At 38.9% G+C, this 25,545-nt stretch overlaps 1 protein-coding gene across 1 annotated transcript in view; it reads right to left on the bottom strand.

Annotated features, from left to right (window-relative positions):
• PLPPR1 (phospholipid phosphatase related 1) overlaps positions 1-25,545 on the bottom strand; it is a 193,161-nt gene that overhangs the window by 32,304 nt on the left and 135,312 nt on the right. The window contains exon 4 of the mRNA XM_056117127.1: positions 8,058-8,190. Within this exon, the coding sequence (XP_055973102.1) occupies positions 8,058-8,190 (133 nt within the window). The remainder of the gene's footprint in view (positions 1-8,057; positions 8,191-25,545) is intronic.

Genomic DNA, 25,545 nt, shown 5'->3' with positions numbered 1-25,545 from the left:
AATGATTAGTGGTGAAGGGATGGGTGTTTGATCATTGTATGACTGACACTTGGACCTGAAAGCTTTGTAGCTTTTCTTACGGTGATTCAATAAATAAATTTAACAACAATAAATAAATATAAATAAAAATAGCTTAATAGTTTTCCATATTATAAAAGAATATGCTTACTCAAGAACATGGATACAGGGGTACCTCCATGTAATCCCTAGTACTTCTGAGTATGGTCCAAACTCCTACTCCCCCTAAAATACTTTGAAATGTGACCACCTTATGCTGGAGCGATAGCACAGCAGGTAAGGGCGTTCGCCTTACAAGCGGCCAACATGGCTGACCCGAGTTCGATTCCTCCGCCCCTCTTGGAGAGCCCGGCAAGCTACCGAGAGTATTCGATATGCCAGACACAGTAACAACAAAGTCTCCAATGAAGACGTTACTGGGCCCGCTCGAGCAAATCGACGATCAACGGGAGGGCCTACTGGCGAAGAAATGCTGGATTTTACCTCAAAAAACATATCTGTAGTTATTATTGTTGTATTATTATAAAATAGATAACATACATAAATATATATTATGCATATATAATCTGTATTATTAAACTTATTGCAATGCCAAAAGAAATAACATAAGTTGGAAGGCAAATTTAGAGGGAGAAAAAAAAGGAGAATAGTAGAAATATGTGTTAATTGACCAGTCCTCCCGTTGTTCATCGATTTGCTCGAGCGGGCCCAGTAATGTCTCCTTTGGAGACTTTGTTGTTACTGTGTCTGGCATATCGAATACATCACAGGTAGTTTGCCAGGCTCTGCCGTGCGGGCGAGATGCTCTTGGTAGCTTGCCGGGCTCTCCGAGAGGGGTGGAGGAATCGAACTCGGGTCGGCCATGTTGGCTGCGTGCAAGGCAAACGCCCTACCGCTGTGCTATCGCTCCAGCCCATGTGTTAATTATTTGACTACATTTATTGCGATAAAATGTTGGTCAAACTTGTTAATTTAGCCATTTTCCCCCTTCCCACGTCATATAGAAATACGCTTGAAAGATTATGCAGTACTTTAGAAATGATCAGAGGAGTTTGTTTAGTTGTGAGGGTTTATTTCTAAAGCCTCGTTGGTTGGTCATCCTTGTAAGGAGAAACTTGAGGGAACATTTATTGTTGAACTTGCACAAGGTTTACACAAAAATCCTAAAGATGGTTTAATTTGAATATTTTTCTTTAGATTTATCTACTTCTGACATTTTTTGGGCAGGGGTACACATGGCGATTCTCAGGGGTTACATTCAGGAATTACTCCTGCTGAGTTTTGGGGGTCCATTTGGGGTGCCAGGAATCCAACCTGGGTTGGCTGCGTGCAATCAAGGGCCTACCCACTGTACTGTCTTTCAGTACCCATACTACTGCCATTTTTACACTTAAAATTTAATTTGAATCAATGGAGTGAAATTAGGTTCTTCCATTCAAGTCTTTTCCATACAAATGAGAGAAAACAATGAAGTAAGGCACCATTTAGAACATGGTTTTCTACACTAAAGACTATGTACAAAATAGCCAGACTGGAGAGCTTCTATTTCATACATTTGCCTTTGCAATGCTCAGGGGTTACTCCTGCCTTTGCAGTCAGGAATCTCTCCTGGTGGTGCTTTTTGGACCACATAGGATGCAAAGAATGGAAACTGGGTAAGCTGCATGCAAGGCAAGCCTCTTACAAGCAGTACTACTCTATGGCCCCTATAATTTTAAAATTATACATACGTGTTCTAAAAGTTAGAAATATAATAGAGGGCCGTAGAGTTAGTACAAAGGTTAAGGTGCTTGCCTCACATGTGGTTGTAGCTGCAACTCTGGTTAGAATGCTGGCACCCCATATGGTCCCCAAGTATTGCATAGCTGCTGAGTAAAGCCAGATGTGGTTCCTCAGGTGTGGTCTTAACGTACGCCCCATACAACTCCCCACTACAGAAAAGAAATAATACAATAAAGCAAAGTATGAAACTTATTCATCGTTATCCTACTCAGAAGTAGGATAACAATGAAAACACTTCCTTTCAGTCTCTTTTCTGTGTGACATACATACACCAAGCATATGTAAATACACATAAGCACACTTAAATGAATTATTTTATTATAAAATAGAATAACTGCATACTTATAAGGTTTTACCTTTTTCATATATAATATTGTTAATATTTTACCTTTCTAAAAATTCTTAAAAATGCCATTTTTGGTGTAGCCTTATTTTAAAAATATTATTTTAAATTTGGGCTGGATCCATAGCACCGTGGGCAGAGCATTTGCCTTGCACGCAGCCAACATGGACGACCTGAGTTCGATTCCTCTGCCCCTCTCGGAGAGCCCAGCAAGCTACCGAGAGTATCTCATCCGCATGGCAAAGCCTGGGCAAGCTACCTGTGATGTATTCAATATGCCAAACATAGTAACAAGTCTCACAATGTTACTGGGCCCACTCGAGCAAATTTATGAACAATGGGAGGACAGTGATACAGTGATACAGTGATACTAAATTTATATTATGATAGAATAATTTTAGCCCTGGGGCTGGAGTGATAGCACAGCGGTAGGGCGTTTGCCTTGCACGCAGCCAACATGGCCAACTCGAGTTCGATTCCTCCGCCCCTTTCAGAGAGCCCGGCAAGCTACCGAGAGTATCTCACCTGAACGGCAGAGCCTGGCAAGCTACCCGTGACATACTCGATATGCCAAACACAGTAACAACAAATCTCATGATGGAGACATTACTGGGCCCACTCGAGCAAATCGATGAACAATGGGAGGACCGTGACCATGACTCAAATTTTAGCCCATGAAATTAATCTACACCTGATAGCTTCTTTATAACAGATTATTTCAAGAGTAATTTTGAGGTAAACCTGACATCATCATCATCATCATCATCATCATCATTATTATTATTATTATTATTATTTTATATCTTTTACTTTTTTGGGTCACATCTGGCAATGCTCAGGAGTTACTCCTGGCTCTGCACTCAGGAATTACTCCTGGCAGTGCTCTGGGGACCATATGGAATGCCGGCGATCTAACCCAAGTTGGCTGCTTGCAAGACACCTTATCCACTGTACTATTGCTCTGGCCCAAAACTGACAATTAGCTTTAAGGCAAATGAAATATACCACCGAATTTCAAAACATGTTTATCAACTTAGCCTCACCAGAAATGTACTAGAAGTCCACGTCTCTTTCTGATCCTTGACAGAATACTGCTTTCTTTTCTTAAAACTCACAACCCCTCCAACTCATTCATAAGACATTTTTGCAACATGAAGCCAATTACATTTGTTGCAAAAACACTTTTTATAACGGATTCTAAGATGATCATAAAATGCAGTATAAAGGTCATGCCATTTCAATTTAATTAGAATAGTTAGCTAAAACAGCTGCAATTTTCTACTGCTAGTTGCATAGTATTATTTTAGTGGTTGTTGGACTAGAAAAAAGACTGTTAAACTCATTGCAATAATATTTCTAATATATTTTGATTCCTAATCATTTCACTTAATTTTAAAGGAAAAAAATCTCTATTTAAAGGTCCTTTATTTCAAGCAGCATATTTCTTGTGAAAAACATTTAATTTGAATACTCTGAAAAAACCAAGATAAAAAGGCTTTTCTTCCACCTTCCACTACTCTGACCTCTTCTTCCTTAATGCACTTTAATTTCCTAGGACAAGTGAAAGGCTGGTAATAAAATTAATTAAACAGGATGCAAATGAATATTTAAGAGTCAGCATTTATGAAAGTAGTTCAGACAAATTTGTGATTTAACAGAATTCATTCATGTTTCTTTACTCATTTAAAAAATTCATATTAAAAACACTACCATGTGCCATGTGTTTGGGACTACATAGCTAATACAAAATAAAAATTGTACAGTGATTGCTTTCCAAGGGCTCACAAACGAAAGGACTAGCAGACAAGTAATTACAATAATATGATAACTGTTTAGAAAAGGCAGAAGGCTGAGTGGGGTCCTGGAAAAAGAGGTAGCTCTCTGGATTTATAATGTGGTAATGTGTAAAGCATTCTGAAGAACAAGCAAGATTTGGCCAGCTTTCCCTTTGTGGTGGATGGGGGTGTGATCAAAAGAAACTTACTTTTTTGCTCATCCTTCCTTCCTTCCTTCCTTCCTTCCTTCCTTCCTTCCTTCCTTCCTTCCTTCCTTCCTCCTTCCCTCGATCCCATATAAACAGGAACCAATATAAGACATCACAGTCTAACAATAGAAATGCATTGAAAAATTTTAAGTAAACTACTTAATCAAATTTTTGCTCTATGAGGTTTGAGCGATAGAAAAGCAGGTAGGGCGTTTGCCTTGCTTGTGGCTGACCTGAGTTTAATCTTTGGCATCCCGTATTGTCCCCCGAGCACCACCAGGAGTGATTCCTGAGTGCAGAGCCATGAGTAACCCCTGAGCATTTTGGGTGTGACCCAAAAAGTCCCCCTATTGTTTCCCCTACTGAGTCTTTCATAAAATTGTCAGTTGGAGAGGGCAGGGCAAGTCAGAGTGATAGTAAAGCATATATAGGGCACATACATTGCACATGAATGACCCAGGTTTAATCATTGGCACATATGGTCCCCTGAGCCCCACCAGGAATAATCCCTGAGCATTAAGCCAGGACTAAGCCCTGAGCACCACTGGGTGTGAACCCAAAATAAAAATAGAAACCAACAAAAACAGGTCAGTGGATAGTATTAATGTGGGGTTTAGGTGAATGAAGCCAAGTTGGAAAATAAGATTAAAAGGTGCCTTCTAAAGGTGCAAGGAAATTATTTTTGAGACCACATACAGAGTACTCAGTATATATTCATGTCTCTGCACTCAGACAACACTCCAGGCAGTCCTGGGGACCATCTGGAGTGCCTCGAATTGAACCTGGTCAGCTGCATGCAAGGCAAGTACCCTACCACTGTACTACCTCTCCAGTCCAAAAGAGGCAAGTAGAGATGAGGATCAGAAGGTCTGCTCCACAGCTTGGAAAGCAGTATCACATGCTAGGGGAAAAGGAAGCTCAGACAGAGAAGGGAACACCAAGTAAAGGATGTTGGGAGGACCCATTTGGGTTGAAAGATGTGTGCCAAAAATAGACTATAGACCGAACACGATGGCTGCTTAATACCTCTATTGCAAACCACAACACCCAAAAGGAGAGAGAATAAAAGGGAATGCCCTGCCACAGAGGCAGGGTGGGGTGGTAGGGAATGGGGTGGGGGTGATGGGAGGGATTCTGAGAACACTGGTGGGGGAGAATGGGCACTGGTGGAAGGATGGGTAAAAGATCATTGTATGACTGTAATGCAAACACAAAAGTTCATAAATTTGTAACTGTACCCCACGGTGATTCGCTAATAAAATAAAAGGCAAGAAATTTTAACAATCTAAACTTGTGGTTAACAAACATTAGCATGGTTTAGAATTACTAGCTGGTTTAGAATTACTAGCATGGCTTGTTACAAAACAGATTATGAGGCTTCATAATTCAGTAGACATAGGATAAGGCCTAGAATTTACATTTTTAACAAGTTCCTGGATGGCTTAGGGTGGCCTCCAGGTTTTTGATTTTAGCAATTGGGCACATATCTGGGGCAAAGAAAGCATAAAGTATGTCCAGCAATCTTTCTTCCCTTTTTAATTTCTTGAACTTCTCTGTGGCTTACATGTTTCCTGCTGGCTGTCTCCCTAGTCTAGGATCTCTTCCCTGTGATTAGTATCTTAGGCTGTTCAACTTGAGCTCATCTAATTTGATGATCACTGGCTTATGCTCTCAGAATCTTGATTTCTGTTAGCTTATATGATGGATCCAAAGGGACAAAAGTGACATTGATTACAAAGAGAAGATTTTGATGCTCCTTCTGGGTGAGAAATTTCTGCATTAATAGTGGTCTTCCTCTCCATGACATTGAAGCTAAAAGCATCTTTAAGGATGAAATAGCACTGAACATGCAAGTGGAAGCAAACATAAACAAATGGGACTACATCAAACTAAGAAGCTTCTGCACTTCAAAAGAAACAGTGACCAAAGTTCAGAAAGAGCCTACAGAATGGGAAAGAATATTTACCCAATACCCATCTGTTAAGGGATTAATATCCAGGATATACAAGACACTAGTAAAATTGTACAAGAAAAAAACCTCCAACCCCATCAAAAATGGGGAGAAGAAATGAAAAGAAGTTTCCTCAAAAAGAAATACAAATGGCCAAAAGGCACATGAAAAAATGCTCCACATCGCTAGCCATCAGGGACATGCAAATCAAAACAACAATGAGATATCATCTCACAGCCCAAAGACTGGCACACATTCAAAAGAACAAAAGCAACCAGTGCTGGCGTGGATGTGGGGAAAAAGGAACACTTTTTTACGATTGGTGGGAATGCCCACTAGTCCAGCCTTTCTGGAAAACAATATGGACAGTCCTTCAAAAACTAGAAATTGAGCTTTCATATGACCCTGAAATACCACTTCTGGGAATATATCCTGAGGAAGCAAAAAAGCACAGTAGAAATGACATCTGTACCCATATGTTCATTGCAGCACTGTTCACAATAGCCAAAATCTGGAAACAATCCAAGTGCCCTAGAACAGATGACTGGTTAAAGAAACTTTGGTATATCTACACAACGGAATACTATGCAGCTGTCAGGAGAGATGAAGTCATGAACTTTGCTTATAAATGGATAGACATGGAGAGTATCATGCTAAGTGAAATGAGTCAGAAAGAGAGGGACAGACATAGAATGACTGCACTCATTTGTGGAGTATAAAACAACATAACATGAGGCTGACACCTAAGGATAGTAGATACACGGGACAGATAGATTGCTCCATAACTGGAAGCCTGCTTCATGGCTTCATGAGCAAAGGGGAGAAGGCAGCTAAAATAGAGAAGGGATCACTAAGAAAAAGATGACTGGAGGAATTGGTTGGGATGGGAGATGTGTGCAGAAAGTAGATAAAGGACCAAACATGGTAACCTCTCAGGGTTTGTATTGCAAACCATAATGCCCCAAAGTAGAGAGAGAGTATGGGGAATCATGTCTGCCATGGAAGCAGGAGGAGGGTGGGAAGGGGGGTATACCGGGGATATTGGTGGTGGGGGATGTGCACTATGGAAGGATGGGTGTTTGATCATTGTGTGATTGTAAACCAAATATGAAAGTTTGTAACTATCTCACAGTGATTCAATAAAATTAAAAAAATAGTGAGACAAGCATTCACTCAATTCTGTGACTCAGGTGGGAATCCAGTGTATTACAATAGGCAATCAGCAGGAAATTTGAGGAAATTCAGCATTTTTCTTTGGGTACAAAGGGACAGGCTAAAAAACTAAGACAACAAAAGGGTTGAGAGCATGATTATTCTGATCTTTGCTTCCCCCGTTGTTGGGCAGTTTTTAAATACTCTTATTATGTTTACATTTTGGGTGCTTACCCAGTTCCCATGAAGAGCAACAGAATAATATTTATTTATTGACTACATTCCATCTGGGAAATCTATAAGATCAATATTCTTACCTACAGCCATTCATTCTCAGTCATTATGTATATTATCTAAGAGGTTTTAATGAAAGTCCTAGAAGGAGAGGTTATGCCTTGATCATTTCTTATCAAGAATATTAATAAAAGTATTTGCTTTCCAAATTTGTAAAGGTATTGTTTCCAAGAACCTAATGTATAAGGATTCCCATAATTTGATGAGTTCTAGGGAAATCTCGATCTGAAAATTTGGTTATTGTAAAATTCATTTTATTGAGGTGTCGATCTGCATCCACCTTTGTCTGACTCAGCTAAAGGGTGTATGACAATATCAAGTCAAAATTAAATATATGTGAGGAAATATTTGATATTTGATGGTTTTACTTAGCGAATGAAAATCTGCCTTGGCACCAGATTCAATTTATATCCCTTTCTGTAAAATTTCTGAAGCAATTTTTTGATTGACAGTTTAGTTTTTACTAAATGTGTTCATATATAGTTAGATATTCCTAAAATTCTGGGCACAGTTAAGCATGGTCCTGTACTTACCTATGAATCTTATGATTCTTCGAAGCAAAGGATTCAGATAACAGCATTCTCCAGTCAGAATTGTTTTCTCCTGGGCAATCAGAGATTCTCTGGTTGATTTTATGAAATACATGGATATCTCACCAATAAAAATCTGGGAAAGGAATGTGTAAGAAATATCAAGTTATAGCACTGTCTAATGAAAAAAGAACAGCAGCTTAAACATTTTTTAATAACTTGTGATCCTTTAAAATATATATTGGAAGATGGAGCGTTAAATAGCTTGCATCAAACCTTCAGTGAATTATGGAAAGCAATAATCAGTTAAGTTAGATTTCAGGCTATAAAATTACATTGTAAGATAGAATAAAATATAAGTTTAAGAGATACATTTTAATATAATTCATAAGGATTGGGCGACGATGGAATCTTTTAACTCACATATGAATTTGCAATAAGAGGAATGACTAGGGTAGCCAATGTGCCCAACAAAGCATTATATGTGCATACCACTATAAGTTATTACTTCATTATGTGGTTTACACTACCATTATTTACATAATAAATCCTTCTTCTAACATCTTTAAGTTGTATTTCTTCTACTATGAATTGTCTGACAGTCTCTTTATCATTGGCACCTTTCTCATTATCTTGTTCTAATACATATTACCATTTAAATAATAATGCCCTTATATTGATTTTAAGATCCCTGATGATAGAGACTACATTTTATTTATCTATTATTCTTAGAGTGTCCAGTTCAGCACATTCCCACTTGAAGTAAAAAAAAAGGGCTTGGATGAGATATTACCAACTCTGAAACTGTCATATTTGAGGACTGAGAGCCATCAATGAAGAATGAAGACTAATTTTTTTCCTGAAATTTTTATTAGTGAAACACCATGAGGTACAGTTGTAGACTTAAAATTTTTGTGCTTGGGTTTTAGTTATACAATGATCAAATACCCATTCCTCCACCAGTGCCCTTTCTCCACCACCACCAGTCCCAGTATCCCTCCCACCCCCCTTCCCCCCAGCCCCCATCCCACCCTACCGCTGTGGCAGGGCATTCCTTTCTGTTATCTCTCTCCTTTTGAGTGCTGTGGTTTGCAAAAGAGATATTGAGTGGCAATCTTGTTCGGACTATAGTCTACTCTCATCACGCATTTCCCATCCTGAGAGGAAACTCCCAACACCCTTTATTTGGTGCTCCCTTCTCTATCTGAGCTGCCTTTTCCCCTAGCATGTGCAGCTGACCTCCAAGCCATGGAGTACACCTCCTGGTACTTATCTCGGCTATTCTTGGGTGTTAGTCTCCTATTTTGTTACTTTATGTTACCCAGATGAATGCAATCTTTCTATGTCTATCCCTCTCTTTCTGACTCATTCCACTTAGCATGATACTTTCCATGTAGTACCACTTGTATGTAAATTTCATGACTTCATCCTTTCTGACAGCTACATAGTATTCCATTGTGTAGATGTACCAAAGCTTCTTTAACCAGTCATCTGTTCTTGGGCACTCAGGTTTTTTACAGATTCTAGCTATTGTAAACAGTGCTGCAATGAACAGACAACTGCAGATGTCGCTTCGACTATACTTTTTTGCCTCTCCGGGGTATATTTCCAGGAGTGGTATTGCTGGGTCAAATGGGAGCTCAATTTCTAGTTTTTTGAGAATCGTCCATACTGTTTTCCAGAAGGGCTGAACCAGTCGGCATTCCCACCAGCAGTGAAGGAGAGTCCCTTTCTCGCCACATCCGCACCAGCACCGGTTGCTTTTGTTCTTTTGGATGTGGGCCAGTCTCTGTGGTGTGAAATGATATCTCATTGTGGTTTTGATCTGCATCTCCCTGATGATTAATGATGTAGAGCATTTTCTCATGTGTCTTTTAGCCATTCGAATTTCATCTTTGATGAAGTTTCTGTTCATTTCGTCGCCCCATTTTCTGATAGGGTTGGATGTTTTCTTCTTGTGGAGTTCAACCAGTACTTTGTATATCCTTGATATCAGCCCCTTGTCGGATGTGTATTCGGTGAATATCCTTTCCCATTCTGTGGGCTGTCTTTGTATTTTGGTCATTGTTTCTTTTGAGGTGCAGAAGCTTCTTAGTTTAATATAGTCCCATTTGTCTATCTCTGTTTTCACTTGCTTAGCCAGTGGCTTGACATCTTTGAAGACACCATTAGCTTCAATATCATGCAGGGTTTTGCTGACTTTGTTGAAGACTAATTTTTAATAATTATCATTATCTATAGAAAGCTAGTCATTATACCCTTTATAGTAGTCATTTTTTCATGCTCACAAGATTCTGGTATAGATATTATTATCCTTATTTTATTACTGAAAAATAAATTTCAGCAAGGCTAACAAATAAAAGGATTTCCAGAGTATACAACTCTATGAGAGAAGTTGCATTGAAATTGGTATACAGGACAACTGGGTGCAAAAGTCCACATTTGATATTATGCAGTATTTTTATTTTCCTAATTCCAAAAGGTCCCCAGAAGACTGTGATATAACAAATGTTCTTCTGAGCTACAGTTGTGCTTTTAGAAAGTAACAATATTTTAATAACCACCATGCTTTATATTTTTCATTTAATTATACATTACTTGTTGAGATGAATAAAAATGACAGCATCTATATGAATACATGGGTGGGGCCTAGAACGAATACTATGGGTCTATTACCTTGTCAACAATCACATTGCATAATTCAATAAATAAGTAGCTACATGGGTGGGAGAAACTATACAATTTTAAGCTATACAATTTTTTATTTACTTAAAATAAATTAAGTAATAAATTTTTAGTAGTACTGAGGATCAAAGTGGGGTCATCACATGCAAGGCATGCATCTTATTCCTTGCACTATCTCTTCAAACCTGAACTATAGAATTTTAAAGCTAGACTCCTTTACAAATATCTATCCTTCCTTTCATGAATGGAACCAAAGATCTCAGGCATGTGGCTATAGTGCCTGGAGCAGCTTCAGAATATGGCATATAGTTCCATCTCCAGTAAACTATTATATCCTGTAGTTTTGTACCATACATTTATTTTTCTATGTTCTCAATGTTAAGCACAAATTCAACAACTATTTTTATTGAGGAACTACTATGTGAAAGTGTAGCAGTTAAGCGAAGAAATCCCGGGATCAGACTTTTCTTGTTTTAATGATGGGGTTTGTAACTTACTAGCTCTGATAACCTTTGAAAAATTATTTAACTCTTCTGTGCCTTCTGTGCTTCAGATATTTTATCTTTACTATCAAGAATGTTTACTATGTAATAAGAGTCATACTATTTTTAAAAAAATATTAAGTAGACATTTCTCTCTCTCTCTCTCTCTCTCTCTCTCTCTCTCTCTCTCTTTTGGTGATGGGGGCACACCTGGCAGTGTTCAGGGCTTGCACTCAGGGATCACACCTGGACAGGCTCATGGGACCTTATGTAGTACTGGGGATCAAACCCAGGTCAGCCGTGTGCAAGATAAGAGCTTTACCTGCTGTAATATCTCAACAGTCCTTTAAAAAAATAGACATTAAAAAATAGACAATATAGTGATGCATTATGTATTATGCTCTATAAAGAGGATAAAGTTGTTCTTGTTATTAAGTATCATCATTGACAGACACATCAGTGCTGTCATCACCATATTATTACTATTATTATCACAAATTATTTGGCTAATATACTGGGGGAGGGGTGACAGGGGAGAGTGGATAGATTTCCAAGACCTCTCTCCTCCAAGAATACACAATCTACAAAAAAACATGCATACAAAGATCTTGTAACATCAGAAAGATCATGACATTTATGCATTACAAGAAAAAAGTGCTAAAAAAGTCAAGTTTCCTGTATTGATTTCCCCTCTTCCTGGGAAGGCCAGACTTGTTCTACTCAGATTTCATCCCTGATGCCAAATATACCCCAGGACTCAGAGACTCTGCCACTTACTATGCAGTAATAATACGTCCTTTGTAATTGCAGGACATCCTTAGACCTTTACCATAATTCTTATCCCAGCATATAAAAAATGTCAGCATATCTCCAAAGACTGAGCTCCCCCAGTTAAAGCTCATCAACGTATTACTTCACCCTACTCAATCTCCAGCCCAGAATCTAGTGAAAAATGGTTAGCTCTCATTTCAGAAATAAAATTTTAGGGCTGGAGAAATAGTTAAGGTGCTGGCCTTGTGTGTGGCTGACTCAGTTCAGTACCCAGCACCACATTTGGTCCACTGAAAATGGCCAGGAGTGATCCCTGAGCATGAAGCCAGTAGGTATAGCAACGAAACCCCCAAAAAGGCAGGGTAAATTTTTTTCAGGAAGGAAAACAGAGAGTAAATATTTCATGTGGTCTGTCTCACGGGAAACCTAGCACGTAACATTCCTGTAGATGAACTCTTAGAGGGTTCTCTAGCCTTTGGCCACTTCCTCTCGGGACATCCCAAATCTGGTTGGTGTGCTCCTGAAATGGAACAGTGCTAGTTCCAACTGACATAGGTGAGAAAATGGGAAAGGCAGAAAAAGTGAAGCATTCAATAATAGAAAAATCAAAGTAAAGTAATTGTGTAGGCCTAAGCTAATTATTTTTATAATGCAGTCTTTAAAACTTACTTATCAACAACATATCAATACATTTATCCCATAATACTCTAAAAAGTCAAAATTCTTTGGGGTTGAAGGATGGTATCTATCCTCAGCCAGACAAAGGTAAGGTAAAGGTAAAGGCCCTCCCGTTGTTTGTCGATTTGCTCGAGCAGACCCAGTAACATCTCCATCATGAGACTTGTTGTTACTTTGTTTGGCATATCGAATACATCACGGGGAGCTTGCCAGGCTCTGCCGTGCGGGCGAGATATACAAAGAATGGACAGATATATTGGAAAATATGAATCTTTGGAGTCAAAAGCAGAGAGAAATCCACCAGGAGAGGCCAGTGAGACCCTGGACAGGGGCCAGGCTCACACAGATTGTAGGTGGCAGAGGGTTCAGAATTTGCCCAGAGGGAGATCAGCAAATTAGCATTGAATGAAAGCCAGCAGAAATAGAATTCAAGGTAAAAGAAGCAAACATTAGAACCACTTTATAAGGCGCTGTGTGGGAACGGTTGGGCAAAATTAGAAATATTTGTGCTTAACATCCCTTAGAAATTATAATGCTTTGATGCTCAGACACGGAATTGTTTGGACAGCTTTAAAATGACAGCCTGTCTTCTGTGTTTAAGACTTAATCTATGTAAAAAGAAATGTAGAAAGAAGTGTTGTATGTCTTTAATGGACATGATAGAACTCAGTAATTATTTTTTATCTTAGCAAACAGATGGGAATAAATTCATGCAGGCTCAGAGATATGAAATTGAATTTTCTTGTTAAACTTTCTCTGATACCCATACTTAGCTTAGGTTTTCTTGTTATACATTAATCTCTTACTTTGTGTTTCTACATTTTTATTATCACAAATAATTATATAGTATTATTATGATATGTACTGCCTCCTTTATTATTGGCTGTAACTCTGTGCCTAGTCCAGTATAATGTCTATAGGAGTTATTCCATGTTGAATGGATCAGCTTATCATTTTGATAAAGGTCTTTTAAAGTGGTTTTTATGAGATAGATTATGAAGAATAAAGTCATTTTATTATTTATCCTTTTGGACTCTGAAAAATATCACTGCCTCTGCAAAGTCTTTGTCAGGTCATTAGGAAGAGACTCTGTCTTGCCACTGTTCTTATAAAACTTTATAGAGTCACTATCCTGAATTTTGCCCAGTTAATTGCAATTATTGTTTGCATCACCCTTTTCATTTGACTATGATATCCTCTGGCAAAGAATGTTGCATTTCTTTGGTGATAATAAAAGGGTTCCATTCATATTTTTGAATGAATAGAAGATTCAATCTCTAAAGCACCTTCTAAGCCTATGGCCCTAATTTCTCTGATGTTGAAAACATCAGAAAATGCTGAATATGGACCAGGAAGCACAAATTCTATTGTTTAAGAGTAAATGAAAATCAAGGACTAAGTCATACAAAATCATTCCTTTTAAACTAAATTAATTAATTTGCTGATTTTACAGCTCTGAAGTGACAGATTCCACTCTATCAGAAATTTCTGTAGCACAGGAAGAGGTGAGCAGATACTTAGTAGGGAAGAAGGGAACATGAAACAATTAGTAGGTCACATTTGACGTGCCAAAAAGTAAAATCAGGGAAATGGGATGGAGAATGAACTAAGTATTACTTGTCTAATCCATTTTAGATGCCTAAAATACTCTTATTCAATAAGAAAGATAGTGTAAAGTGTATAAGTTCTCCACTAGACTCCCTCTACTCACATAGAGCGCAAAAAAAGTAAACAAAAATATGAGAAAATCTATATACAGTCTGTGCTTTCTAAAAATACATGTGTGAATACATGAAAACATTTATACATACACATAAATCTAAATTTTGTAAGTCATTCCAAGGCATAGCAGATAAAACACAATTCAAAGGGAGTGTGGTTCAAATAAATTTATATGCAAAGTAACCTAAGACTCATGCCAAATGCAAAAAAAGCATAAGACCTGTTAGTAATAACCAATAACATTCAAGTAACAATTGAGGGGTAGAACTTGAAATAAAATCAGCAAGAGTATCCCCTTGGGTTCATAGGAAGGATATATACTAATCTATAAATCCAGTTACTGACCTTGCCTGGAATATATCCAAGACAATGAATGTTTACATAAGGAAAAAGGAAAGAGAGGGAGGATGAGAGTCATTTTATAACTAGAAGGATGATAATTCCCAGCTTTTGATGAAGAGTGTGAGGACCAGAGAAGTTACTGATGAGATAATGCAGTGCTCAGTTTCCAGTGAATAGGATGATGTTGCTGATTTTCCCTTATTTTACTAATCACACACATAGGGCATTATTTCTCCACCCCTTGGAGACTATCACCACTGGATGAGAGATTAGGAGGGAGAAAGGAGGCAGGGTGAAGGAACAATCACAAGAAGGAGAGAGAGATACACACAAAGAGAGAGAGACATAGAAAGAGAGAGAGAAGCACTTTGTGCATTATGGCAGATTTATGAGCCTGATTTTGGCAATGGCTAGCTTCCTCCATCTGTATCTTTGCCACACATACTCTGATCGACTATGTTACTCAGGGAGCAGCTGGGGCATGTGATATTCTCCATGTGTTTGGTCCTGGTTGCCCTGCCTATGATGGCCTTTCTGATTGCTGGCCAGAAAACATTGAATCATTCAGAACAAACAAGAATATTCTCTGATGACAAATTATAAGGCCAGACAGATCAGGCTGTGAATGAACAGTAAATGAATTCCAGAGGTGCATTTCTCCCAGTTCCTTGCCCCCAAGCTATGATGAATACCAGGCAAGTGACATCAGGACATATAGAGAATAATAAATATACTTCATGTAAACAAATAACTTTCATCTTGATATAGTTGTTTTCAAATAGGACAAAAATAAATGGCAAATAAACAACTTTGAACAGTGCAGCAGTTGGTGTGTTATCTTTTTTTCTCCTCCTGTGTGTTATCTTTTAGACTATTTATTCCTCATTGTTTTACAGGATCTCTGTTAAGTGATAAATAAGATATATACATGAAAAATTTATGCATGAGTTTTCAGATTTCTGAATACAAACAGTCTTCAGAAAGGTGTATTATAATTTCATATTGTAAGGGGATATAAATGTGGATGTCATTAAAAAGGACACCTAGTTTCTGGAATATGTGCTGTTTAAATCACATCCTGATATACTCAAGGCTTACTCCTAGCTCTGTGCTTGGGATTATTTCTGGCATATGAAATCTTGGGGTGGGGATAGGGGTACGGGGTGGAGCAGGAAGTCATAACTGGGTCAGTGGTGGTGTACAAGGCAAGCACCTTATCCCCAGGGCTATCTCTCTGGTTCTAGAGTATGTGATTCTGGTTTAAATATTTTATCAGGTAGATTTAGTTATTTGGCATTGTCAACACTGTTGCTATTTCTCAAATCTAAATGGAATTGAACTAGATTATTTATTTCTGGACATATGACGTTACTCAATTAACTAAAACTTTCTGATTCCACTTTTCTTTTTCTTTTCTTTTTCTTTTTGGGTCACACCTGGCAACACACAGGGGTTACTCCTGGCTATGAACTCACGAATTACTCCTGGCTGTGCTCAGGGGGCCATATGGGATGCTGGGAATCGAATCTGGGTCAGCCATGTGCAAGGGCAAACGCCCTACCCACTGTACTATTGCTCCAGCCCCAGATTCTACTTTTCTTTTTATTATTTTAGTCCAGTCACTTTCCTTCTCTGGGTCTCAGTTTCTCATCTGTTATACTAGAAGACCACTAAGGCGCTTTAGCTTTGACATATTTTGGTTCTGTGCTACATTCAGCAGTGCTTAAGGACGCCTACTCGTGTGGAACTTGTGGGGAAGGCCATTTGGGGTGTCACTCCTAGCAGTGCTCAGGGACCACGTGATGCTGGGGAGAGAACCTAGGCGTCCTGCACCCAAAGTTTGCATTCCAGCCTACTGAACCATATCTGTTGCCCTCTGCCATCTTTGCTTTTATGGTAGAAACTAACGTTAGATGGTTAGTAAATTGAAACAGAGATCACCTTCATTTCTTTTGGGTAAGCTCTTTAGGGATAGCATGGCATCTTACGATACTTCTTCTAGTCTTTATTCACTTTTATGATCCTATGGAACTGTACAACCACCAAGCAACCTTCCCTTAAGACAATGTGGACGCAGATATACCAGAGTCATCAAGTCCTCCATCTTTGTCACCAGATTCTTAAAAGACAGCAGAGGATGACAAACAGCTTTTCCTATTGAGTTTTTGGTATCTCATGCTCTGAGAAGAAGAAGACATTTCTTTGCACAGTTCCTAACTTTAGTGTCTATGAATTTTTCAGTTCTGGGGTTTTTAGGTGCTTCTGACATTCTCCTTGGTAGATTTCTAGAGATAAGAATAGTCCCAGTCGGGGGGGGGGGGGAATGAGGGTTGGGGGGGGGATGCTGGGACCCGTGGGGATGGATGACAGGCACTGGTGGAGGGATGGGCACTTGATCATTGTATAACTGAAACCCAAGCACAAAATTTGTAAGCCTTTAACTGTACCTCATGGTTTTTCACTAATAAAAAAAGAAAAAAAAATTTAACAAAAAATAAATAAATAAAAAAATAAAAATAAATAAAAAAAAACTGAGATCAAAAATAAAATAAATAAATAAATAAATAAATAAATAAATAAGAGCTCCTTCAAAAAAAAAAGAATAGTCCCAGGGGCTGGAGTGATAGCACAGAAGGTAGGGCATTTGCCTTGCATGCAGTCAACCCAGGTTCGATTCCCAGCATCCCATATTGTCACCCAAGCACGACCAGGAGTAATTCCTGGGTGCAGAGCCAGGAGCAACCCCTGTGCATCTCCAGGTGTAACCCCCCCCCCCAAACAAAACAAAACAAAAAGATTAGTCCCAGGCTGAAAAGGGTTTTGTGGTGGTTTTTTGAAAAAAAAAAATGACCCCGAGAGAGTTTAAATTTAGACTGTGCAACTAGTTCTGACTGTGGACATCTTTACAATCCACTTTAATCTGCATGCTGAGTGCCATTGAAAAGCCATATATGAAGAGAGATCTGGTCCTCTTACTTAATGAGCTTTGGGTGGTTCAAGAGCACTTGACTTCTGTTTTACTGAAGCTAAGTTGTAAGTGACATTTCTGATGCCTTTTATAGCTCAAGGCTGCTGTACAATGGAAGCAGTTTGGATGATGGGATTTTGAGAATCACTTAGCAACAAGGATAGTAAGTATTTTGAAGGTTGGGGTTCCCCATAAGTCTTATGTGGGATAGGGGGCACATCTATCCTATTTGGGCCACATCTTTACTTGGCACTTATTATAAGATGCAGTCAAAGGTATCAGTGCCCTTCAAAAACAATGCATCTGCTATGTCCCCCCGCCTCCTTTTTTTAGACCGTGGATATAAGAGAAATGAAACTTCAGATTGAGTTAGCTAAGCTACTCTTTCTCAATAAAAAGAGAATGCATTGTGATACCAGGTCAATTTACCATCAATATTTTTAAACAAACAATAATTTGCTTTTCAAGAAGCATATGATCAAAACACTTAAATACAATAATCTAGTGACTCTTCACAAGGAGATGCATCTCCTCAATCACACCTCTCTGTGGGATAGCATCAAGAGAAAAACAATCTGTAAAGATGATGTGAAGCACTCCCATTTTGCAGCCTGGAGAGAAAATGAGAAAATTTCTTTTTCTCAAGTCATTTTTTCCTAGGCACAAGTATTCCTGGGGATCTTTATAAATCTCTCCCAAACCGGTATGTATTGTGAAGATAGCATATTCGCAACAGAAAGCTATGGTCATGCACGACCAGACAAAAACATACCAAAAATATTTTTAAAACCCCCAAAACAAAACAACACAAAACAAAAAAACCAAACAGAAAAAAAAAGTTTATGTGAGGATGTGCAAAAGGGGAGAAAGACGTGAGTGATAAAGTGTTAACAGGAGTTTCAGCAGATGAGACTGTCGGAGCCTGGGAGAGATTAGGAGGCAGCATGAGGTCCTACAATGTCTCCTTTGCTCCGGCAGCTGCGGCCCTTGTCAGGCAGCCAACAGACATGCATTGAGAGTGCACTCCGTGACCCACGCTGTGCTCTGTGCTTTTTACATTTGCTGGAAGAGCTTATGGCCCAGAACCCACCCCCCTTCCCAAATGAAGAGTCACAATTTCCTCCAAATTGTCCCTTTCTATCAAATTGTGCTTGTTTCTTCCTTTCCCAGCACATTCTGAGTCTCTGCCAGGCATGCGTGCTCACTTGCATGCACGTGATGAGTTGTTTCAGTGCTCTGGGGCCAGGAGTCTCAGCTTCTGCTGCCTCCGTACTAAATACTCCCCTATCACTTCGTTGTGAGGCCAAGAAAAAGGTCTAATAGGCACTTTCTCCTGCCTTGTGGCTCTGAGGCTGAGATCAAAAAAGGGTAAATCAGATTCTCTGCTGAGTTAAATCCTCTTATCCAAACCGGCTCTCAGCCCTTGACTGGAGTAGACAGGAGTTGATTCTGGAGGCCTGAGGCAGTTGGTGGCCAGAGTTTCTATTTGGTCGGAAAAAGGCATCCCGCAGATTTCTTTGAAGCAAGGGATACCACGTTTGGTTAACCAGTCCTACACAATATCCCTTAAAGCTCTAACTGTACCTAAGGATCTGGGACAGCTGTGGCCTGGCCCTGTGCAGTTTCTCCCATGTGGCCTTGCCTCAACATGACACTGATCTTCACTGACAGCAAAGCCCCAAAGAAGAAATAGGAAATGGCAGGTCAAACCGAGGGTTGGGTACTTTCTCTCATGCCTTTCCCGTGCAGCTCTGCATATACCAATGGACTTGATAAAACTCATCCACAAAGACACAGTAGAGTGTCAGGTTTTACTATGGTTAAGCATAGATCTTTAAAAAAAAAAAAGAACCAACCCCCCCAAGTTGTTATTACTACTACCCAAGAGGAGTCTGGCCTTCTTTCTATTTCTAAAGAAAACAGAAAATGAGTATTAAAAGGAATTGGAGCTGGAAGAGAAAGCTTGAAAGGGCTGGGAATCGTGCTTTTCATGCAGGAGACCTAAGTTTGATCTCTCATACGACATGGTCCCCCTGAGTACCAAGCTGGAAATAGCTATAAGCATCACTGGGTATGAACCCCAAAGCCAAAATCAAAAACCAAAACTACCATAATTCTGTGCACCAGGAATCTGACATTTGGAACTTTTCTATCAGTTTCATCATCTCTTCTGGAATATTAGAACTGAAAAGATCTTAAAGATCAATCAGAGTAATCACTCTTCTAATTTAAAGACCAGAAAGCCAAGCCTGAGGAAACCACATGACTCGCCAGATGTCCTACTATGACTGTGGGCTGGCAACCTTGCCTCTTTGGATAGATCAAGCCCCAGAAAGGATGACTCTGTAGCATGAACAGAATGAAGGATGCAAGTGCAGGAGCAGAGGTCATGCTGAGTTATGCACTCATCACAGTGTTCAACAAAGGCTGCTATTGGACAAGGCACACCTCTTTAGGATGAAGCAGAAGAAATGAATACAGCTCCTTCCTCCCAGGAATTGCCAGCAGGAAGCAGAAGAGTTCTGCCTTGTGTTCTGCTGATACTTATTTTCAGGGTTTGGGAAAAGATCAAGCTCTATCAGCAAGGTTCCAAAGCCATATGACTCTCTGCCTTTAACCCATCAGTGGCAATCAACCCTCTTTGCTCGTGATGCTTCTCATTTGAGAGGAAAATGAAAGTGGAACCAAATGGGTGACCATCTGTCCAATCACATGCAGAACTAGCTGGAGCCTTTAGCAAGTCAGTTAATGCTGTCAAGTCTTGATATTTTCAACTTAACATAAAAGAAATTGGATGCCCACTCACTTTATCTATAAAGAGATACCCCCTTTTTACTTGACTGGATTATTGGGTTTTGGTGAGCATAAATTAGACAAGGACTACAGAATACATGCAAACAAAAAAGAAGCTATTCTTGCCAGTGTCATTTACAGACTATTCCTCAGCACATATCTGGGAGTCCTGCTAGTATTATTGATTGACTACATATTTTACCTGGTGAATCAGGGTTCCACAACTGAGAGTCAGAATAGGATGAAACCCTAGGTTTTCAGCTCATAGTCCACCCATGCCAGTTGTGTGTCATTTGGGGAAAAGAATTGTTGGAACAAAGATGATCAGAATCTGTAATCTTTGAGGACAAAGTTGTTGCTGATGATCTTAGAATGAGAAACCTATCATTTTTGCCCAGAGAGAAGAGAAAATGCTTCACATAATTTTGCTTTCCTATTTTTGGCCACACATATTTTTATTAGAATTAATATTCAAGTCTTGTTAAAGTTTTGTCATCTTCTAATTATTCCCAGGAGAACTAGAACATGCATTTTGTTTTAAAATTAGTTTGCAATTTGGAAATAATACACTTATCTAGAATTTGAAAAAAATAAATAAAAACATAAAAGAAAAGAAAAATTCGCTTTATTATTAGGACTTGAAGATTATAGCTATTTTTTATTTATTTTTTAAAGTTTAAGTTTATGTTTTTTACTAGTGTTTTAATCTATAACTATAAATCATGGTTTTTTCTTGCAAGATACATGAGGGATAATTTTTGGGTCTATGAAATATTCAGATCCCAGACAACCACATGCAACATTTGTCACTGGGACATTTGGAAGGAAACAAGACTCCCAAATGACCAGTATTACATGATCTCCTTCAGCATGTGTCTTTGCTGTGGTCCAGCAGAGCAGTACAGCTCAGGGACAAGGAGAAGAGCAGATGCATCAGAGGATGCAGGAGTCATTCTGCTTAAAAGACTCATTGTCCTGGGTTGTGAATAACTGTGTTACAAAAAAAATAGGACTGCAAATCTCCTTTTGAATTAGTGTCTTCATAACCTTTGGATAAATTCTGAGGCGTGATATGCTGGACCATACAGAATTTCCATTTTTGATTTTTAAAAGGCATATCCATACTGCACTCCAGAGAGGTACTATACAGAAATAGAAAAACTAACTCCTAGATTTGGTAAAACCAGGGCTGGTTACTAGTAAGGTAGGGGAGGAGAATGGGAGGAATGAGGCATGAAATTAAGCCCCCCCCCCCACCAATTCTAAAATTATAACAACGATAAGTCAGTGGGGAAAAAAGTCTCATGCTAAAGGTATCAGTGTATGGAGCAGCAACCCCACAAGTTCATTGCAAAACAAGGTCCTACAATGAATATACTGTTTCCAGCATCATTGCGCTTGGAAATCATAGCCTGGCACATATTCAAGTAATTATACTTCTCTGAATTCAAACGCAATCAATCAACGTATCAACTTACTTGATACACATCCTGTTTTTCTTTTTCTCAGGATATAGAGCCAGCAAATTAAAGTTAGATTCTTTTACAGAAGAGGAAAAGATTATACCCACAATTTTCCAGCCTCTACAAATAACAATATTAGATCACAAGCATGTTTCATAGCTGTTAAAGTCGTGTCCAAACATAACTATCGCATAAGGTATTGCTTAATTGTCTGGTACTGTGCATTTAACTAGCTCCAAGGTTTACATTATTAAAACTATTGCGGGGGGTGGGTTGGAACTGAGGAAATAGCTTAAAGGGGAAGTTCATGCTATATATGAAGGAAGGCTGGGTTCAATCTCTAGAACCTCATGGTCTCTGAAGTAGGAGCAACTTCTGAGACTGAGCTTGGAGTATCCCCAAGAAGCACCAGATATGTCCCCCAAATAAAGAAAAACAATAATAAAGTCTACTTCTTAAGAGGACTGGTCAATGATAGGAAGCATGCCACAAACTGGGTGAAGGGTGGGGAGTGTGGGTGGGAGGAGTGCAGTTAGGGCATTGAAAGGACCACTATGACTGCCTGAGTGCTGAGGCAGGTAAAGGGATATGTATTATACTCCTTGCATGCGACTGACACTGCTGACCCAAGTTCGATTCTTCTGCCCTTCTCGGAGAGCCCGGCAAGCTACCGAGAGTATCTCGCCCACATGGCAAAGCCTGGCAAGCTACCCGTGACGTATTCGATGTGCCAAACACAGTAACAAGTCTCACAATGTTACTGGGCCTGCTCAAGCAAATCAATGAACAATGGGAGGACAGTGACAGTGATTATAGTCCTTCAGGAACAGTATTGCGAACCATAGTGAATAAAGATAAAAAGGAAAAAAATAAGAAGAAAAGTGTCTGCCATAGAGGCAAACTAGGAAGTGGATGGTAAACAAACTGGGGACATTGGTAGTATCCCAGTACACTAGTGAAGGGAGAGGTATTGGAACATTGTACGACTGAAACTCAATTATGAATAACTTTGTAACTGTATATCTCTTGGGGATTCAATAACTGTTTTTAAAATCTACTGCTAGGATGCACACACTTAAATTTGAAAATATTATATAAAATGGATTGTTTTCTTAACATTACTTCAGGGAATAAAATTAATGATGGCTGTGAAGTTTATGAAAGTCAATATATCATTGACAAGCTGCTAGCTGAAAGAAAATGTCAGTCTACACTGAGACTAGGATTGTATAAAAGAATCTACACTGACCACAACACCCAAAAGGAGAGAGAGAACAAAGGGGAATGCCCTGCCACAGAGGCAGGGTGGGAGGGGGGGTGGGGGGAAATGGGCACTGGTGGAGGGATGGGTATTTGATCATTGTATGACCGAAACCCAAGCACAAAGATTTGTAAATCTACAACTGTACCTCATGGTGCTTCACTAAAAAAAAAAAAAAAAAAAAAAAGAATCTGCACCTTCAACAATATGGACAGTTTCAAATATTTTATATGGGTAAATGATCTATTTTTTAAGCTTTGATGGTCAGGAAGATGGCCAATTGGTAGACTGCAAGCCTACTATGTGCAAGGCCTGTGTGTGAACCCCAGCACTGCATGTCCACACAGCACCATGGGGGGAAGGGGGACCCGGCAGTCCATGAGTATTGTTCACAAATCACAATCACAAATTATCCTGTTAATTGTCGATTGCCTCGAGCAGGCCCCAGTAACGTCTCCTTCATCCTAGCCCTGAGATTATAGTCAAGGCTCTTTAGGAGAATGAGATCCATCATTGTTACTGGTATTTGGCATATTGGGTACGCCACAGGGAGTTTGCCAGACTCTGCCGTGTGGGCAGGCTACATTCTGTAGCCTGGCAGGCTACATTTTGTAGCCTGCCAGTTTGTAAAAAGTAGGAATGAGATAATGTTATAATAGGATGTCGCGCGGCCACATTCAGTTCTGGGAGCTGGTTTTTAGTATTGTTAGGTGTCTGAAAAATTACTCTGGTAATTGATGAGTTCAGAAATGTTTATATGTACTCGGTCAATTTATTGTTTTCTTAATTGTTTTCTATTGTCTTTTCCCATCTTATTTAGGAAAGCTCATCTTTTAAAGTATTAAGGGCATTCATTTGCATTTCAATCTTGTATGTGGAGTTTTTTGTCATCATTTTACTTTTGATAGAAAGTTTTATTTTTTAAGAAGACAGTTATCAATACTTTTCTAGGTGCTGGAACCAGCATTCCCAAGTGAGATTGTGATTGTTGTTGAGAACAATTTTGTGGGTGTGTATGTACATTTTCTGAAATCCGTATTTCACTTGTTCTGAAATGTGCATTGCAAATATGTTGATTAGCTTTTAGTATCTGCAACAGTTAATATAGTTATAAGATTTTTATTTCTTAAAATTAATTTATGTGTTGTTTTGGGACACATCTAGAGGTTCTCAGGGTTTACTCCTGGCTCTATGCTCAGGTATTACTCCAGGAAGAGGAGAACCATATACAGTGCTGGGATCAAACCCAGGTTGGCCACATGCAAAGAAGCACTTTAGCCCCTGTACCGCCTCTCCAGTTATCTATTTCTTGAAATACCAATGAAACTGTATCTTATGCTTACTTTGCAAGATTTATTCTATTAATTTACATATTTAACTTTTTACATGTTTTGTAGGCATTTTACTTGTTGTCAAAGAATATAAATTTTCAGATTTGAGCACTTATTTAATTGAATTTATAATACAAATAGTATGCAGACTTTTATAGATTTATGCATCTTTGTTAACATAATTTTTTTTTCATTTACCTTTTTTTCCTTTTTTTAAACTTCTGCCTGTCAGTGTATAAGACTAGTAAAGTCATTTTACTTTTCAAAGAAGTAGCTTTTGGGAATAGGAAGTTAGAACAAGAATAAGGGTACATACCAGTTGATCCCTAGTATCACATTGTCCCCACCGCCCCAAAGATTGCTGAGCTGGTTCTGCTAATCCCCAAGAACTACTTAAGTGGCACAATAAATCCCTAGCATACCAGGCCCTTGCATTACCACATTATTGGCCTTTTTCATTACACTGCCAATCCAGCTGGACAAAAATGTGGTCCTCCAGACCACGTCCCATACGAACTGCTTAGGAGGTGACCCTCCCAAAACAACAACAAAAGAAGAAGCTCTTAATTTTATTTACTGATATCATTATTTTATGATTAATTAATTTTCATGGAGACAGAGTTACACGAGATTGCTGTGGCCTCCATCCCAAAATCAGGCCACGCCCACTTCTGAAGAGGCCCGCCCCCTACGGTAACTGAGGGATGATGATCAGGCCGCAGTGTTGGGGACCAACAGAAAGAGGCTCCTAATTAATTTTTAATGAATGTTATTCATCTTTTTCCATTATGTTATTTAGGTTTTTAATAGGAAACAATTATATAGTTACACTATATAATTTTAAAAGAACTTAGGCAATGATATTTCCTTGCACTTGGAAGAAAAGAGAAATTAGATTTGTAAATCAATGGATCACTTCAGATATATATATATATATGCATATATATGTAAAAATACATCATAAGGGGCTGGAGCAATAGCACAGCAGGTAGGGC

This window comes from Sorex fumeus, unplaced genomic scaffold (assembly GCF_029834395.1).
Source record: "Sorex fumeus unplaced genomic scaffold, SorFum_2.1 ptg000034l, whole genome shotgun sequence".
In the NCBI taxonomy this organism is placed as follows: Eukaryota; Metazoa; Chordata; class Mammalia; order Eulipotyphla; family Soricidae; genus Sorex; species Sorex fumeus.
This window is presented reverse-complemented; position numbering and strand designations above follow the sequence as displayed.